Source organism: Miniopterus schreibersii (assembly GCF_964146895.1).
Source record: "Miniopterus schreibersii genome assembly, chromosome: 8".
Lineage (NCBI taxonomy): Eukaryota > Metazoa > Chordata > Mammalia > Chiroptera > Miniopteridae > Miniopterus > Miniopterus schreibersii.
In genome coordinates this window covers 47,695,877-47,715,942 of record NC_138109.1, presented here as the reverse complement: position 1 = coordinate 47,715,942, position 20,066 = coordinate 47,695,877, and the positions used below count along the sequence as shown (strand labels likewise).

Here is a 20,066-nt window from a genome sequence, read left to right as displayed (position 1 = left end):
AAATCACTCAAGTTTATATATGCAGAGATATATATTATTACTTCAGCAGTAACACTTCTTTCCAAAAGAGGGATCAATCTACCATCTGTTTATTTCCGGTTTTGAAATAGTTTAATTGTAGAGCTCTTGTTGCATGATCTTTATTCTATTAAACTAGCCATAGCAATGGCTAGGTAGCTGTGTTTTTGGAGAAGCAGAGAGAGTAGAGGTGAAGCTTCTGGCATCATCCTGTCTGGGTTCAAATCCCAGCCTTACCACTTACTAGATGTATCATCAGCTTCCTTATCTGTGAAGTAGAGTTATTGTAAGGAAAGGATTAAAGGAGTTAATATATAAAGTACTTAAACAGTGCCTGGTACATAGTAAGTAGTATGTAGTATTATTATATATAGACATACAAAGGTACCTAGATATATTGTTATATAAATAAAAAGCAGGTCATAGAACTAGTTACGTATAATATTATCCAATTTGTATAAAAAGAACAAACATATAATAAAGTATCTATTTATATATAAGCATAAAAATATTTGAAAGGTTATACACAAAACTGCTAAGGTGATTATCACAGGGAGGGATTTTTAATGCCTCTATAATATTTCAATTTTTTACAACCTTCATGTATAGTATTAATAAGAAATCAAGAAAAATAGTTCAATTTAAAAATATATATTTTGAGGTGGAGAAAATAAAAAGAAAGTATAGGAAAACAACAAAACTCTAGGTTTTCAGAAAGATGACAACAGTTATTTTGTTTTCATGCTATGCTGAGAAAAGAGCGCTTAGAGTTTGTAGAATTAAGTGTAGTATTAGTGGAAGTATATTATAGTAAACCCAAAGTTATAACTTCCTTTAACTAAAGAGACATCATTTATGTGATTTAAAGAAAAATATGCATAAGGAAAAAGAAACCATTTCAGTACCTTTAAAGTTGCTCAGAAATACACCCACGGTGTTAAATTTAACAGAAAGGTGACTGAAGCATAAACTTCTAAATAAGAGTAAAATCATACTCCCCCCCTTTACTTTACTGGGGCAAGGATATCGTATAAAGCTTGAAGTACTTTTAGTGCCCAAACCGTATATATTCTGCCTCATTTATATAAGAAATAATCTCTATAAAATTTAAAATTTTTAAATAAAGTTTGCAAATTTTGTTTTATACTGTATGGCATCATTTCTCTTTGAAAATTAATATAGTGTCTATTGGCCCATTACTTTACTTGCCTAAACCTCAGTTTCTTCAACTATAAAACAGGGCAAATATTCTATGAGTTGTTAAGTGAGAACATGCAGTACTCATGCAGAACATGAGAACAACCGTACTTGGACTTTCTCACTCTATCATCTTTGTTTCTGTGAGAGCCTAAAAGAATAATCGATCTGATTAGTAATATTACTTTGTTTAATGTATAGGCTGAGCTTGTAACACTTGATAAACATACATACTAGCTTGAGCTGAGTTCTTAGCAAGTTAAGAATATCATATCTTAGCTCCCACACATGCCATTTCTGTCCAATATCTCTCTCAAATGTCACCAGTTACATATAACATCCCAAATTTCTGACCTATGCTGATGACAGATCTCCACCTATTGTGATGTCATCCAGTACTTAATGGTAATAGTTCACATGGCATCTTTTCTGCCCCAGTTTAAAGGGCACTTCCTGTTTGTGGACTGAAGCCTACCACATTAGCAAAATATGTAACTGCAGGATTACAGTATGCCTTCCTGTGATTTTATTTCTATATCGTTGCCTAAGCAGCAATGAGTAAATCTTCTAAATTATGTAGAAAGACTTCTTGTCCAAGAAGCAATATATTCTGCAATCTTGTTGACAAAATTGTTAAAAGACCATCCTTGCAGTTTTTGGGTCAGTGGGGTTATCACTGTTATGAACCTAGAATTTACAGAACTCTGGCAAAAATTCTGAGGTACGTTGACTTGGATGGGTTTGACATACTCCTCACAGATTACATTGCATTTGTGGAAAAGTCAGGATACCGTTTTGAACTGAATTTTAATCTTGAATTCACCGAGATATGTGTGAATACAATTCTGTACTGGGTTTTTGCCAGAAAAGGTAATCCTGACTTCGTGGAATTGCTTCTCAAGAAGACAAAAGACTATGTTCAAGACAGAAGTTGTAACCTGGCACTGATATGGAGGTAATCATCTCACACGTTTTTACTATAAAAGGAGGAAATTTCTATTTAGGAGATTATACAACTATTTTTTTCTAAAATGAATGTGCATAGTGACTATATATGTATGGATAAGAAATCCTGACTTAAAAATGCTCATTCATTTGTTCACTCCTTCATTCCTTCCTCTTTATGCAATAAAATTGTTACCTATATGTACATTATTCTGTACCAGTAAATTACTAGTGGTTCTGCTTTGTAAAGCTTACATGTTAATACTCAAGGTAATGCAATGTTAGACAACTTAGATTTCTCTAAGTAGACAAAGACATTGTTTTGTGTAACACTGTAATCTCTTCTTTTTAAGAACAGTGTTAATGTATATCTATAGTATGTATATAAATTGATTTTTTAAAAATAAATTGACTTTCAAAGAATAATTCAGTATATATACACAAGTTCACTTAGTAATACTTATTAAACACACTTATTCCCTCTTTATATGTTAAACATTGATAAATTTGACTCCAAATTCCCCAGAATTGAGCACAATGAAAGTCTAACACCTGCTTCAGTTTTTTATAGAACCAAACTTTCACATAGTCTGAGCATGTCAATCTAGCTAATAAATACTACTGAGGATCTTGTAAAAATAAATCTCCAGTGTGACCTCTCTGTAGAGTCCATAACATAGAGTTTAAAGTTACTTAGTTTGTACTAACACCAATTTACTCTTTAGTTTTAGGCATTAGTTTGATTAGATGTGCATTTGTTCATTCGTTCGAAAGTATCTATTACCTTTCTATGTATGATGCACTGTACTAGGCATGATGACAGAGCATGTATGCAATGAAAAACAGTAAGAGAAGGTCAGTTAAGGACTAAACCAATCTAGATTCTGACTGAAGCTGAGTTGTTCTAATTGTGCATCACTGTGATATTGGAGAACTGGACTGCTTTCTTGAATGATCACCCAAGTACAGGAACTGATAGCTGTGGGATGACGTATCAGTAATAAAACCCCAAAATAACACTTTTGGTTGTTTTAAGGACTATTATATTTGTAACTATACCATAAATCAGTAGCTTCTAACACAGAGTGTACTAGATGAGCTAAGTAATGTCTATGTGTATCCCAGGCAGACCCATGAAAAGAAAAATGGAGTAAAACAGAAGAAGAGAGGGTTAAAAAAAAATTAAATGAAGGGCAAGAGGGGAAAACTGAAAGGAAGAAAAACAAAAGAGAAACAGTGGGACATGAAAGAGTGCCATTAACAACTGTCCTAAGTGACGGTTTTAAAATTAATGAATTTTGACTTAGATGCATCCACAAGGTGCACACATTGAAGGCCAATTCTACAAATCACATCATTTGGATCTTTCAAACTCATAGAATTTTAGATTGGAATGAAATTTAAGAATTTGATAGCAAACCCCTCAGGCACAACCCCTTATCAAGCATCCCTGTTTAATGTTCATCTGATCTCTGCTTGGACAACTCTAGTCATAGTGAGTTAACTATACCTTGACCTCTCGATTGTGAGCTCCAGACTCCTCCTTTATTAGGTTGTCTGCTTGACATCTCTACAATGCATCTCAAACTTAACAGAAACAAACAATTTGCCTAGATAATTGTAACAGACTCCCGTAAGTCTTCCAACTTTTGCTCTTCCCTCTTAACCTCTATAATTTAGTCTTGGCTCAGAAACCTCAGTGATCTTATAATATGAAAAATAGGTCATATTGCCCATACTTAAAATCCTCCAAAGTTTTCTGACTGTAAGTGGGATAAAATTTAAACTCAATACTCTTTTTTGTTGTTAATCCTCACCAGAGGACATTTTTTTCCATTGATTTTTAGAGAGAATGGGAGGGAGGGAGTCAGGAGACTGGGGGGGAGAGAGAGAGACATCAATGTGAGAGAGACACATTGATTGGTTGCCTCCCGCACATGCCCTGACTGGGCCGGGATCGAATCTGCAACCCACGTATATGCCCTTGACTGGAAATCAAACCCACAACCCTTCAGTGTGTGGGCTGACATTCTAACCACTGAGTCACACTGGCCAGGGATCAACACCCATTTTTTTAAAAGTCCTACATGATCAGGCCCCTCACCATTTCTCCCCAATTCAACCTCACGTCACTCTCTCCTTGAACACTATATTCCAACCACTAGAACTTTCTGTTTCTGGGACATCAAGTTAATTCCTGCTTGATGACCTTCTCTTTGCCTGAAAAGGCTCTTCACTCAGATCTTTCCACCATTAGCTTCCTTGTCGTTGTCAGCTTCTAGAGGCTGCCTGCATTCCTTGGTTCATGGCCTCTTCCTCCATCTTCAAAGCCAACATTGTAGTCATATCTTTACTGGCTATATTTCCGTCATTTCCTGACACTTCATATAAGGACTCTTGTGATTTCATTTCACCCACCTGGATAATCTCCCATCTCAAGATCCTTATCTTAAATACATCTGCAAAATCCCTTTTGCCATATTGAGAGGCCATAATCCAGCCTTCCACAGTGATCATGTCACAAACCTATCAAGATTATTATAGCCCTGGATAGTGTGGTTCAGTTAGTTGAGCTTCACTCTGTGCACCGAAAGGTCACTGGTTGATTCCTGGTCAGGGCACATACTGGTTAGGGAGCTTACCAGAGGCCACTGATCCATGTTTCTCTCTCACATTGATGTTTCTCTCTCTATCTCTCTCCCTATATCTCTTTCTAAAAATCAATAAAAACTAAGTCCATTTTGGACATAAGAATTTGCATTGCCTAGTGGATATCCAGGTAGAGATGGACTATAGGTGGCTAGATATATAGTGTCATCCTTGATGTCTCTCTTTCTCTTACGTTCCACATCTTATCTGTCAGGATATCTGTTGGTCCTACCTTCAAACAACATACAGAATATGACCACCTCCATTGTTATCACCCTGTATCAAGCTAAGTGACTTCCCTCCTTCGATCCTGTAACAAATTCTCAAAAAACATATGATCATGTTGCTTTTTTACTCAAAATCTCCAGTGGCTCCTCCATTACACTTAGAGTAAAAGACGAAGTTCTTACAGTGATGTACAAGGCTCTGTCTGACACGGCATCCCAGTACCTACCATTCCCGCCCTACTCACTCTCAGCCACACTGACTCCCTTACTCTTCTTCCAGCACTCACTACACGCTCCTGCCTTAGGGCCCTTGAATATCCAAATGGTGAACTTCAGCTCCCCCCTCTCTATCCAAATGTCGTCTTTCAGCCATACCCTCTCCTATCATCCCATTTAAAATTGGAAAATGCCCTCCCTGCACCCTCCTGCTCTTCTATATTTACTGTCCTGCTCTACTTTTTCTTTTCCCACGGTACTTATCAAAACTAACATATTATAAAATTTGCTTGCTTGCTATGTTCATTTGGTATTGTCTGTTACCCCTCACTACAATATAATCGAGAAAGGAGGCATCTTTGTTTTGTTCATTCATGTATCCCCAGCAAGCAAAACAGTGCTGGCATACAATATGCATTCAATAAATATTCATTGAATAAATTATTAGACAGTAGTTGAAGTTACAGTCACAGATGAAATTGCCTGAGAACAATTAGCAAATGAAAATTAGTCATAAGGCCGTATCTATTTAGATGCTGAGGGCAGAGAAAGAGAAACCAGTGAAAGACGATTGAGAATAGTCAAGGAGGTAGATGCATAACTTGCAGAAAATGGTCCCACTGAGTTAAGAGAAAACATGGTTTCAAGCAAGTCAACTGCATTAAATATCAAAGATAAACTTATTATAAGGAAACATTTAGTGAATTTAGCAGCTCAAAACCAAAGGAGAAATTGTAGGAAAAAATTAGAAATAATTATTATAGCTTCAGAACTAAATCATTCTCTGCATGTCTGCATGGAAACATTATGCCCCATTTCATAAGCATGTGTGACAGGTTTTCAGATACAGAGGGTTCAGTTCATTAACCTCACATTTAAAATTGATACCCGCTTTGCTTGCCTCACTCCATCCGTATAAGTACTATTATAATTAACTGTCAGTACAGATTAAGCAAATTTTGGTTTACAGTAACGTGCTCTTTAAACATGGGGATTAATCATGTGTCATTTGGGTACAGATTTGACTTTTAAATCTCATTTTAAACCTATTTGAGTTTTAGTTAGGTTTTCAACGTTTTTGGTACAAAATATCTTCTAAAGGTAATATCAATCTTAATATCTTAAAATCAACTAGAGCCAGTTGTGTTATTTTTTGTCCCTTAAGTCCCCTGAATTTCCATATTTATAGGACTTTTAGGTCAAATATCTTAAGAGTTAGAAAGATGAATAAATTAAGATTGCTTTTGAAAAATTTAAATGATTGCACTTAACTAAAAATCTTGTTAGGTCTGAAAGCTACAGAATAGATTTAAGGAATATATATATGTATGTATATGTATATGTATATGTATATGTATATGTATATGTATATGTATATGTATATGTATATGTATATGTATATATATGAAGGAATATATATATATATATATGAGAGAGAGAGAGAGAGAGAGAGAGAGAGTCAGTCAGGGTAATAGTGAAAAAACTCCATTACAAATTTAAGCATCTACAATGGGCCAAGCACTGTTCTAGGCATTTAAGGATATAACCGTGGACTAAAACAGACAAAAATTATTGCCCTGTGTAGCTTAAATTTTTATAGGTCACCCTGCTCACCCATTTATTTTTGAAGATGATAAAATGAAAGATTAGAAACATTAAGCAAATTGTCCAAAATGGTAAGGGCTTAATGGAAATATGCATGGAAAACCAAGAGGAGGGTCAGGTATTCAAAGAAGACTTCACAGAAGAGCTTATCAGACAGGGTCTTATACAATGAACAAGACAGAATCGAAAAGGGAAGAAAATAACATATGCAAATCAAAGAAATGTGAAAGAGTTGGATGCAGTGGTGTTTTGGGGAAGTGAATACTAATTAGCAGGCTAGGAAGGCAAAAGGAGAAGTCGTTTAGGAGTTCAGTTTGGGATGTGTTGGAAGCATTGTGGAAAAGATGAGCTGTCCCGTACGATACTGACCGAGAGACGATTCTAGGGAGAGTGCATATATTTATAGAGAGAGAACTGGGAAGGACAGACATGGTACAATGGGCAGAGTTATGACGAAAACTTGCCTCTTCGTTTCTAAAATACTGCTCTGCACTACACCATCCTATTGTTTTTGTTTAAATCACAAAATCTTGTCATTTCAGGGCTCAATGAAGCTTTGGAGATAAAGTAGTCGATCTAGTGATTTTCAAACTACTTTTTAGAGCTCCTGACAGGGAATCACCACAGAGGAGGTCTCTAGGACCCCCAAAGACACTTCAAAAAGGAAACTTATCTAATACAAATTGTTAATTTTATATAGCTAGTTTAGGTATAAAAATCCTCCACTTTTGGTTTATGTTTGTAAATGAAACATTTTTTGCAATTTTGTTATTGGCAAATACCTACTAATCTTTTAAGTCTTGGCTCCACGGTAAGCTAGAGGAAGTAATTGCCCTTCTTCAGTGCTTCTAGAGTATCCCAACTATGCTTCTATCATAGCAATTATAACCCTGCACTATATTTATTGAATTACTTGTCTATTTCCCTTACTAGACTGTAAACATCTTGATATCAAGGACTAGATCATTCATCTCTGCATATCTATTACTCAGTATGCTCTGGACAAGCAAGTACTTAAATAAATTCATGAATGAATGAATACATAAATGCACAAGAAAACTGAGACCCAAAGAGGCTGACTTACCCAACATCATATTAGCTACTTAGGAGAACCAAAACCTAGAACCCAGAACCCTTTAATCTCCATTTTTATGGCATTACACCATGTTGCCTCCTGTCTTAATTAAGTATATGCAACCTTAAAATGCCCCTTTTGAATAACACTTTCGTTGCTCTGCATAATTGTCCAAAACCAGAATTTATAGTTTGTATGGTGTTCTGCAGAATATATTAGTATTTTATTAGATCAATCAAGAGAATTCCAGAGACAAGAAGCATGAATAAAATTACTCTTTCTTTAGTCCTAAAAGCCATGTTTACTTGGCCAAATTAAGGCTTGATAATATAAAATCCCCTATGGTTGGTTCTACTATGTCCTATCTACATATAGAGGACAATTCAACAGCAAACAAATATCTTGATCCCCCGTGGGGGCGGCGAGAGGAATGCAGCTGATTGATGTTGATGTTTCTCTCTCATCAATGTTTCTATCTCTCTCCCACTCTCCCTTTCTCTCTCTCTCAAATCAATTTAAAGAAAACTTTACTGAAGAAAATAAAATTCTGCCCTTCAGGGACCTGATATGGTATTTACATTTCTTAAACCAATTCTAATACCAATTCTAATTTTCTTAAAGTGAAAAAACGAAAAGAATTTTTAAAATAGAATTAAAGTAGTTGCACCTATACCTTTTTGTCCAATATTCAAACTCAATTCAAGCTCACCTCTGACCTGTAATCAAGAACAATAAAAGCAAACAAAAATATATTAAATGGTCACATAATTCCGTTTTATTAATAAAGTGAAATAAAGAAGAATCTTTTTCCCTTTTCCATTTTAGATTTTTCAGAGCCACATTAGTTTTATAATGCTTATTCTAATCACAAAAGATTTCTTAAATGAGAAACAGAATTGCTGTTACTAAAAATAAAGCTTTCCACACATTGTAAATCTCTTTTGTTCGTTCTTAGAAGTGTAAAGAGGGTTGAAATATGTAGTAGAAGTTTTCTTATTTTTTAACTTTCAGTTTGGTCTAGATTCATAGAGCAGAAAACTAAGACATATTCTATAAAAGGTAAAGTTACATTAAAAGTTAAGACATTTAATATATAAGTTAATGCTATTATTTCCCCACTACTGTTAAGACAAAGTGTTTACCACATTTCTTAATTCTATACCCAGTGAGGTTGTGTTTGTTTGTCTGATCCACAGGACTTTCACACCAGTATACTGCCCAAGCCCACTAAGTGGCATCACGCCTCTACTTTATGTAGCTCAGACAAGGCAATCCAGCATCTTAAAAATACTGCTGCAATATGGAATCTTAGAAAGAGAAAAAAACCCTATCAACATTGTATTAACAATATTGCTCTACCCTTCAAGAGTGAGAATAATGGTTGATCATGAATTGGTGGACATCCAGGAAGATGCGAAAACATGTTTAGTATTATGTTCCAGAGTGCTTTCGGTCATTTCAATCAGGGAAATAGAGGTAAGCAAAACATGCTTCTTTGGATCTGGGCTCAAATACTGATCGATTTTAAGATAAAATTGTTAGGTAAGAATGAAGTTAATTTTTAATCTATGGATTACATCCATTGGAAAATTAATCACTGAGTGTATGCTTATAAATTAAAAACACAAAATTCAAATTTTCTCAAATATTAGTCCTTTACTTCATAATTTTGTCTTCTAAATATAAAAGAATTTTGAAAGTTCAGTTTATAGTTTATTTTAGTAGTTACTAAGTGGATGTATGTTATTATTGCATTCTAATTACATAAAAGCCTGTTTATTAGGACTTTGATATCTCTTTAAAACACAATAAATGAACATTTTAACAGAATTTTTCCCTCAATAGAGTATTTTAAATGAGAGTTACATTTCTCTCACAACTACAATCAGATTTTTTGTAGTCAGGATACACATTTTTTCTTTTCAAAGTCTCAAAATAATTTTGAGCATAAAAATATAAAGGCTTAAAATATTTGTTCACTCAAAAATATCTATCCCTCAGAAATGTGTAGGGCTTCTCCTTGATAAGATTTTTGGAAATAAACCAAATTTAGAGAGAGAAAAATCAGCCATATGGAGGGCATGTTTACTCCAACAAAATGAACTGTAAATTTCAGCAGCATCATATCATGTCTATTAGGATAGCAAGAAATAAGTCTGCTTAAGGGAAAGAAAGCTACTCCTATAAATTTAAACCAGTAAAATTACCATGGACTTCAGCAGTTCCCCTTACCTTTAAATGTGTGACTTCAGAAACAAATCCCTTACAAATATAACTCTGCTGATTTTTTGTTTTTGTGGGTTTGTGGTGGTGGTTGTTTTTTTGTCTCGACGGTGTATATTAACTATGCCTGGGACAACTGTAAGGAGAGCAAATTGATCAAATAATTTTGGTAACCAGTTTTTAAAGCAAAAACAATAAAAAATTTCTGCATCTTCAGTAATGTGCTTGTCTGTGTCCAGTGTTAGTCCTGCACAATTATTACAGAACAAAACAATTCCCAGTCAATTCCATGAATGCTATTCCTGAGGTACAACCACACTAGAAAATTACTAGGATAGAGTGAGTTGATCAAAATCACCTGCCTGCGGGGCAAAAAAATTATAGCTGGGTTCCAATCACTATTCATACTAGATAGTGTTTAAATAGTCAAGTATTGAATAAATAATGAAAAATTATTCTTTAAGCGAGAGTGTCATATTGTCTGTAGGGTATGGGTTCTACTGGAGAAGTGTCTCTGCAATAAAGCAATGCTTTTTACTACTAAGTCAACCTACTACTCTTTGGCTTCTAGAATTAAATCTCTAAAAGGATATCTTAAGTGAAACTTTGAAAGTTATCTTTTTGTATGGATGGAGCTCCTGTCAGGTCTTCTCATGGCTTAGTAGTATGAAGTTGTACTCTATAATGGTTGGAATCATTTCAGGGAACTTTTAGGATTTGTTTTCTGTGCCCAACCCCAGACCAACTAAATAAGTATCTCTGAAGTAGAACCTTAGTGTTGGTATATTTTAAAGTCCCCTAGATAATTCTAGTGTATATCCAAGTTGACAACACTACTCTAGAAGCTGATAAAACATAAGTGTATTTCACCAGTCAGAGGAAGACAAATACCATATGATCTCACTTATATGTGGAATCTAATGAACAAAATAAACTGATGAACAAAACAGAAATAGAAGCATGGGCACATGGAACAGACTGTCAGCTCTCAGAGGGGAGGGGGAAGAGGGGAACTGGATGAAAGAAGGTGAAGGGATTAGCCAAAGAACATATATGCATTACACATGGACGCAGGCAAGAGTGTGCTGATGGCTGGAGGGAAGAGGGGGCAGGGGCTGGGTAGAGGTGGGCAATGGGGAAAAAAATGGGGACATCTGTAATAGTGTCAACAATAAAGTTAAAAAAACTTAAGTGTATGATCTACCTAAAATTAAAAACATATAGATTCACATTTGTAAGAATTAGTGTGTGTCCTAGACACGTTAAAGTTTATATATAGTTGTAAGGATGAAATGGGAATAAAAATACTTGCATCAGGTGAAAATTCTTTAGAAAAAATATTATAAGGATCATATAAATTTAAGATATATTTTATTAACTTAAGTAAAAATGTTAATAACTTGAACTAATCCAATGATTAACATCACGAAATGAAAATGTTTCCTTTTCCTCAGACGCAGCTAAGTTTAGGAAGACGTCCAATTATTTCAGATTGGTTGGATTACATTCCTTCAACAAGACACAGAGATCCATGTGAACTATTACATCTTTGCAGACTAACCATCAGGTCACAACTACTGACCAACAATATGCTCCCAAATGGGATATTTTCACTTCCGATTCCTGTTCGTCTACAGAACTACCTGAATTTACAAAGTTAACAAGTGTTTTTCCTGAGTTCTTTAAGGATGCTCACCATTGTATGGATTAGAAGTTAATAAACTATTAACTTCATGCAAATTTTTATTGCATTTAATAGTCCATTAGAAACTATATTTTCACACGACACCCTAAATGAACCAATTTTAAATCAACAAATGGCTCTGCCCATTACCTTTCTATACAGTGGAAGAAATATATGCATTTTATTTTTATATTTTATATTTACCCTTTTAGTCCATTCTTAAGCATTGTTTTTCCTTATAGCGTTCTTGTTACTTGTGGAAATTTGGTCATGTTAATGTTCTGAATTCTGAAGCTCTTCTTATTAGCACGTAGTAAGGTAAATATTCTTTTTATATTATGCAGTCATATTAACATTTATTTACTAAGATCTTTAAACTAAAATGTTATAGTTGGTAGTAGGAAATAATCAAGGAAATTAAGATGTAATCCCTTCCTTGAGAAGAATTTATAATTCTGTAGCAGCTATAGTTGCAAATACAAGGTAAAGAATTAGTCAACTAAAAGATAGGGGTTAGGATTGGAATGACAGAAATGGATTATATTTTAAAATAACTTGCCTTAAATTACAATATGGAGCTTTGGTGTTTTGGCATGTAATATACCTACATACTAGTCCAGTAGTATTTTCAATTGAGATATAATTATCAAATAACCTAAGTTTCATGTGTACATAATGATTCAATATATGTATATATTACAAAATTATCACCACACATAGTTGCAATTTTTTTCACAAGATAAGAACCTTTAAGATCCATTCTCTTGCCCTGGTCGGGTAGCTCAGTTGGTTGGAGCATTGTCACGTACACTGAAAGGTTGCAGGTTCGATTCAGGGCACATGCCTACATTGCAGGTTTGATCCCTGGTAGGGTAACACATGGGAGGCAACCAATGTTTCTCTCTCTCTCTCTCAAATCAGTAAACATATCCTCTGTGAGGGTTAAAAAAATAATAATAAAATAAAAGATCTATTCTCTTAGCAACTTTCAAGTATACAATAGAGCAATATTAACTGTAGTCACCATGCTACATATTACATCTCCAGGACTTCTTTATTTTATATCTGGAACTTTGTGCCTTTTGACCACTTTCACACATTTCACCCACCCCTGAATTATATGCATTTTGATGCAAATAATAATAATTTTGATCCATTTTGCATCAAGATGAGATTATTATCAGTTAAGTATTTATGTTCTTTGGTTACAGAGAAACTTATCTTCTAAAAAATTAGAATTTATTTTACTACAATTTTTTAATCCTTTACTTTTTGACTATCTAGGGTACTAGACTTTAACTATTTGATCAAACTGTTACATCACAAATATGAAAATTGGGAGACAATTGTCTATGTCTCTCTCATGTTTCCGCCTGTCCTACGAGCAAGACACTGGCTGTCTCCTTCCTGACCACGTTTTTAAGGATGTTTGTATAGTGAACAGCATTGAAAGGTAGAGGCAGTGTCTCCCTCTGAGCAAAAGGCAGGTTGCTCGGTATCTAGTATAGTATAGGTAATGTCTTCCTCTGGGGCAAAGGTCGAGAATGTTTGCTTGAAGCTCATTGTAAAAGACGAGTTTCCGAAGCTTGGGGTTCCTAAGCTGTAACACAAATGCACTGTGCGCACATCTGCACGGCCGACTCCATGTCTCAGAGGGTGGGATGCATCGAGCCAACACACACATGGCCATGGCGCTCATGCTGCATGCTGAGCCACTACTAATCAAGTCTTTTGTTTTTGACCCAGGAGTTTTTTGTCTTCTGACAGCAAACATCAAACTGTGTTAAGCTAAACTGCTAGTTGCAATGAAGGTAAATATCTCAGACCCTTTATAGTTCTTCGTTTTACATTGAGGTGTAAGTGACATATATTACAGTAGTCTCCCCTTAGCCACAGTTTCGCTTCCCATGGTTTCAGTTGCCCACAGTCAACTGTGAACTGAAATAGTAAGTGGGAAATTGCAGAAATACACAACTGGTAAGCTTACAAACTGCACGCCATTCTGAGTAGCATGAGAAAGCTTGTGCTCTCCTGCTCCATCCTGCCTGGGATGTGAATCTCCCTTTGTCCAACATACCCCATGCTGAAGGAGCCACCTCACTGTTAGTCACATGGTAGCCGTCTGCGTTATCAGATCAGCTGTTGTGGCATCGCAGTGTTTGTGTTCAAATAACCCTTGTTTTACTTAATGATGGCCCCCCAAATGCAAGAATAGTGATGCTGGCAATTCAGATACACCAAAGAAAAGCTATAAAGTGCTTCCTTTAAGTGAAACGGTATGGATGTATAGAAAAAGCATAGTATATATAGGGTTTAGGACTATCGGCAGTTTCAGGCATCTACTGGGGGTCTTGGAACATATCTCATAAATAAGAGGAGGCTACTGTATATTAGCTTTAGGTATACAACATGATTCAATATTTGCATATATTGCAAAATGATCACTGCAGTAAGTCTAGTTAACATCTGTCATCATACATACTAATGCCTTCACAGTTCTTGACAGTGAGAATCTGTTCCCCACCTCATCACTATGTTTTGTGGGATACATTTTAATAGATTATGTCAGATAGCCATTCTCACTGCCTACTTACAACCTGAGAACTATCAAAATTTTTGGCAATTCATAGGAAAGGGGTATTCATTCTGATCTTATAGTAAGATAAACAACAACAACAACAAGCTATGATTTAGCCCTGGCCAGTGTGGCTCAGTTGGTCTGAGCATCTTTCTGTGCACTGAAAGGTTCAGGGTTCAATCCCAGGTCAGGGCACGTACGGGAGGCAACTGATTAATGTTTCTCTCTCACATCGATGTTTCTCTAGCTTGCCCTCTCCCTTCCTCTCTCTCTAAAAATCAATAAAATAACATCCTCAGGTGAGGATTAAAAAAAAAACCCTATATGACTTAAGCTTCTAAAGAACAGAATGGAAACAGCAAAGCAGCAAAATAACTACCAAAATAGTCTTAAACAATCTGGTCTCTTTACTGTGGTTTAATCACCCTTCACCAAATCACTCATGCTACCACCTAGATGATCTTTCTAAAATGGAAATCTAATCCTGTATCCCTCCACCACCACCATCACCCTCTCTCACAGGACAAACACACCTTAAAACTCTTCCGTGGTCTACAGGGGAAATTCATATAAAGCACCCAGATTCATCCTGTTGCCACTCTCATATGCACTCTACCCCACAGCTAAACCAAACTGCTCACTGTTTCATATCTTTTTGCTTTTACATATGCTGATCCTTCTACCTAAAATGCTCTTCTCTACTGATATACTTTAATATCTTGTAAACTCCCTTGACTCACAATTGTACACTTTTTTGTGCCACTACCCTTTTTGATGTTCTTCTATTATTGTTCTTATCACATGGTGTTCCAACTCTAAAATATAGGTGTGTTTTTTCTTTACTATACCTGAAAAATCTACCACAAGGTCAGACATCTTTTTTACCCCTAGCACTTAGTGTGCTGTCTATTCCATAGTAAATATTATTTAATTTTTTGTTGTGGATTTTAAGAATAAGACCTATTGTAAAACTTCTATATGAAGGGAAAATTTTTAAAATGTGCTACCAGAAGGGTTAAGCTAAAAGGCATTTAAAGATAATTTAGTAAAAAAGAATGATCAGAATAGTTTAAAATTTTTTAAAGTGCATTACTCACTACACACCTATTAGAATGGCTAAAGTTAAAACAAAAAACAAAAAACTAACAATATCAAGTACTAGAGAACATGTGGAACAATTGGAACTTTCATACATGGCTGATGGTAATATAAAATAGTACGGTCACTCTGGAAAATAGTTTGATGGCTTCTTATGAAGTTAAACATATACTTATGACATGCTGGAGCTATTCCACTCCTATTTAACCTAGATAAAAAACTTAACACACACAAAAATCTGTACATGAATGTTTGTAACAGTTTTATTAATAATTACCAAAAACTAGAAACCCAAATGTCCTTCAATGAGTGAATTGATAAACTGTGGTACATACAAACAATGAAATACAAGTCAGAAACAAAAAGGCACAACAGCATGGATCAATTCTAAAATAAATTATGCTGAGTAAAATAAGTCAGCCTCAAAAGGTTATATGCTATATGATTCCATTCGTTGGACATTAAGGAAAAAATATATATAGGGAAGGACTACTTAATTATTCCCAGTGATTACTGGGTTAAATTTAGAATCGGAAGAATTTGGGGGCGATGGGACTGTTCTATGTCCTAACTGTGGTTAGTGGTTTCAAGAATCCATAAATGTGCACCATTTAACCAAAACTGTACACCAAAAAATTAATTTTACTGTATGTAAATTTTAAAATAAACAAATACATTGCTTCCTATGCATGGAAATAAGCTGCCCTTTTCCTCTACTCCCACATCTCTTACCCCTAGACCTAAAAAAATATAACTTTATGGGAGGAGAAAGATAGAACAGACGAAAAGAATGGCTTTGAGGTGGAAATTAAAGGAGTTTGTTATGACATTATGGACATTTATCTTAAAAGGCTGGATTATGAGATAACGATCTATACTTTTAGAGAAAGGTGAAGAGATCTAGAGAGTACAGGAAATAGACCTTAAAATTTAAAAAATGGATTGTCTTCCTAGTATTCACCTCTTTCTATAGTACATGACATAATAATTATATCGTCATGTACTTTGCTTTTTTGTTTCTGCTACACACAAAAAGACTGAAAAGCAAGTTAATTTTAAGAAGATACAAATTACCTCAAAATTCTAAATCTAAACTAAAAGAAATTAATCAGTTGGCTGCATCAAAAGCTCTATAAGATGAAACATTCCTTAAAAGTCTGGTGGAATCTAATATTTGGGTTAAATCTAAAGGGAAGTTAATACAACTGAGGAAATGATATTCAGTATATTTAATACCTCTTCTTGTCTGTTTTTCTTATATGCCTGCTCCCCTTCTGCCTTTTATTGCTTCCCCCCTTTTCTTCCCTACCCTCCCAAATAATCTGCCATGCCCTCTTCCTCCTCAGTGCCTTCTAGAAGTTTGCCACAAGCTTAAATTATCTAACTGCTTTTAAGAATGACTGCATAAAATATTATTCATTTCAAAGACAGTGAATTAAAATGTAGCTAATGGCCAAATTCACATACTGTGGTACTCTCTTCCTAAAACAGGACAATGGGGAATATAAGTAGTCTAAAAGCACAGTGAGTATATATCAAATGTAAATATTAACACTAATTTAACATTTACTCTTCCAACAGTATGTCAATCAAATTTTAACTTTTTCAATAAATCTGGCTACTAATATGTACTTAGAATGCTGGAAAAGAGTTTAATAAAGTCAAACATATTAATAAATTTGTAAGGTAAAATATACATGTTAACAAAAAATAGGGCCCTAATCAGTCTGTGAATAATTTTTTTTTTTGCCAAATTACTATGAATTCTGAAGACTACTGAATGTATACTCAAGTTCCAGATACTTAATTGTCCAAGAAAAAGTAACTTCTCTATCCAATGCCTCTGGGCTGAGATTATGTAAATAAGTCATCTAATGTGATAGACTATAGAAACAAGGTGTTTGAGAAGACAACAGCTCTTTCCAGTTACTGAACAACTGACGGTCTTCCATTTTCTTCTGTCCATTTTATGAAACAACAATGACCTTTGGGTAAATTCTAAAATGGTAGTGTAAGCCATACGCCTATGGAAAAACAGTTCTATAAAATGTTCTCTGTGAACCAAGAACTGAGGTAAACAAATCAATATTTACTTTCTGCAGCCTTGGTTAACTCACCTAAAATGGCCAAAAATGAAAACTTGAAAAAGAGAAGAGGTTGGTGAGTAGAAAATGACACAAATGGCTATCTGGAAAATTGGGAGGGTCTGTGGTGGGGACTCCCCTTCCAGAAACGCTCTCTGCATTGCGAAAGATCTATTTGTTTATTTTCACTCTTTAGAAATATAATGAATGTCAAAAAGAATATTTTAAAATTCCCAATATCATTTAAGTAACTTCAGAAGGATTCAGTGTTAGAATTTTGAATACTAAGCGAAAAATTATTGAGACATAGGGTACTATTGCTTCAGAATAGAGTGTAAAAAACTCATGTAAGTTTCCAGACATAAAAAGAAAGTTGGTTTTTTAAACTAGGATATTTATAATAACATCTTAAACCATAACTTTATAAGTATAAATAAACTTAAAACAATAACGTAAGTTTTCACAAATGACAAAAAGTATTACCTCATACTTTTTTCTCCTAAAAATCAGTCCTTTAAACAGTTCTCATTGTTAGGTAATAATAAATATTTTCTTATACAGAATACATAGAGAGCGATAATTCTAAGGTTAATATAAAGTAATTGTTAACTAAAATATAAAATTTAGCAAATATTTTGCTCCTGGGAAAAATGAATTCTAGGTTTCTCATATTAACATATAGTATTTCATTTCCATAAGATGTGACTTGTTGTTATTCTTCAGTATTTCCTGAAACTTGCTCAGCCTTGGGACAATCTGCTTCATACTGCTTTTTGAGATTACTTAAATATGTTCGTAAACTGTCTGGATCCAACCGAGAGTTTCTAGCAGTTTGAACTAGCCTAGTAGCTAGATGGTACACAGCTCTCTGTCTCTCCATCTCGGGGGTACTCCTTTGGTTTTGCTGTTAATGAAAAAAATAAAAAATAAAATAAAAATAAAAAAAAAATAAAAAAATAAAAAATATATATATATATATACACACTAAAATATGACTACCATGACTCTTATATTAAGATTTTAGTAATTTTCTATATCTTTTCAATAGAAATGTAGAATTCAAGGGTTAACTAATACCTTCGGATAAGTCAATTTCATCCAATTAGCAAGGAATATACCAGAAGAAATAAAGAAGTATTATTTTCTTATTTTTGAGAATAAAAGTTCTCATGAGGATTTACAACTTTATGGACAGATCCTTATAACCTTGAAAATCACCTTTCAATGAAAAAAAGAAAAGAATCTGCTAAGTAGGTCAACTATCTCAATACAATACCAAAAAGTAATAGAAAATCCACCAAAATTATGTTCTACAAACACTTTCTCATTTAAAAAGCATGGGAAAAAAGCACTGCTCATTGCTATGCAGTATTCATAATTTTAATTGTTACCCAAGAGTACCACTCTGCTATCTCCTATTTTAATTCCCCAACAGATAAACTGGTGGAAAGAATGGGTCATCAATAAACTGCTTGTCCCTCAAGCGAGTTCATACATAGAAACTGCTAGAGCATAAGAGAAAATACTGCTTGAGGGGTAAATTACAATTTAAAAATAAGGAACATAATTAGCTGCTTAAAATTATGCCTTGATTCTTAACAAATTGCTTAAGGATACCTAAGAAGTAATGTTTAAAATGGGAATTTTCTCATACTTTGGAAGACCTCTACATATTCAGTCCTTGAGTAGTACTTCAGGGCTGGAAGTAGAGCTGGGAAGTTCTTCGTTCACTGCTCTGCCTGAGCTAGATAGGGGAATCAGCATTTTCAATGTTAACTGTGTATACAAAGTCTTAGTGAGTTTCCTTTTACTAAGGGAAATAAAATCCCTCGACTCTTTCTTAATAGCAAGCAATTCCAGATATTTTTCTACTATCACTACAGGAAAAATGAATATGATTTCATTAGTAGAATAAGATTACCGTATATTTACCCATCAGCAAATTTAATACATTGATCAGCTACCAGTTTATTTAAACAACAAATAGTTATTGAATATCCATTATCATCTATATTCTGGGCCCCAAGCCTTGCGTATATATCTATAGGAGATATAAAAATGTTTACCTGACATGACAATGAACTCAAGATCTGTCTAACAATGCAAAAGACATGTTTATAAGCAACCGATTAACATAATTATGGTAAGTCCCATAAGAGAATACAAAATGCTCAAAGGAAGAAGAGCTCACTTCCAGCTCAGGTCAAGAATAGCTTAAATATTGCCCAGCTGGTGTGGTTCAGTGGTTGAGCATTGACCCATGAACAAAGAGGTCCCCAGTTCAATTCCTGGTCAGAGCACATGCTCGAGTTTCAAGCTCGATCCCCAGTAGGGGGTGTGCAGGAGGCAGCCTATCGATCTCTCTCTCTCTCATAGATGTCTCTATGTCTCTATCCCTCTCCCTTCCCCTCTCTCTAAAATCAATAAAAACTTTTTTTGTAAAAAAAAAGGGGGGTAAGAATAGCTT

General features: G+C 34.6%; 2 protein-coding genes across 2 annotated transcripts in view; one reads left to right on the top strand and one right to left on the bottom strand.

Moving 5' to 3' along the window:
* Nucleotides 1-1,769: 1,769 nt before the first annotated feature.
* On the top strand, nt 1,770-11,816 carry ASB17 (ankyrin repeat and SOCS box containing 17; the record flags this gene model as incomplete). Its single annotated transcript, XM_081145690.1, has 3 exons — nt 1,770-2,170; nt 9,129-9,408; nt 11,610-11,816. The coding sequence occupies 3 exons, from the start codon at nt 1,770-1,772 to the stop codon at nt 11,814-11,816; spliced, it is 888 nt and encodes a 295-aa protein (XP_081001816.1).
* A 6,495-nt stretch (nt 11,817-18,311) lies between these two features.
* MSH4 (mutS homolog 4) overlaps nt 18,312-20,066 on the bottom strand; it is a gene marked incomplete at both ends in the record, with an annotated part of 52,756 nt that continues 51,001 nt past the window's right edge. Inside the window, one exon of the mRNA XM_081145370.1 lies at nt 18,312-18,503. Within this exon, the coding sequence (XP_081001496.1) occupies nt 18,312-18,503 (192 nt within the window). The remainder of the gene's footprint in view (nt 18,504-20,066) is intronic.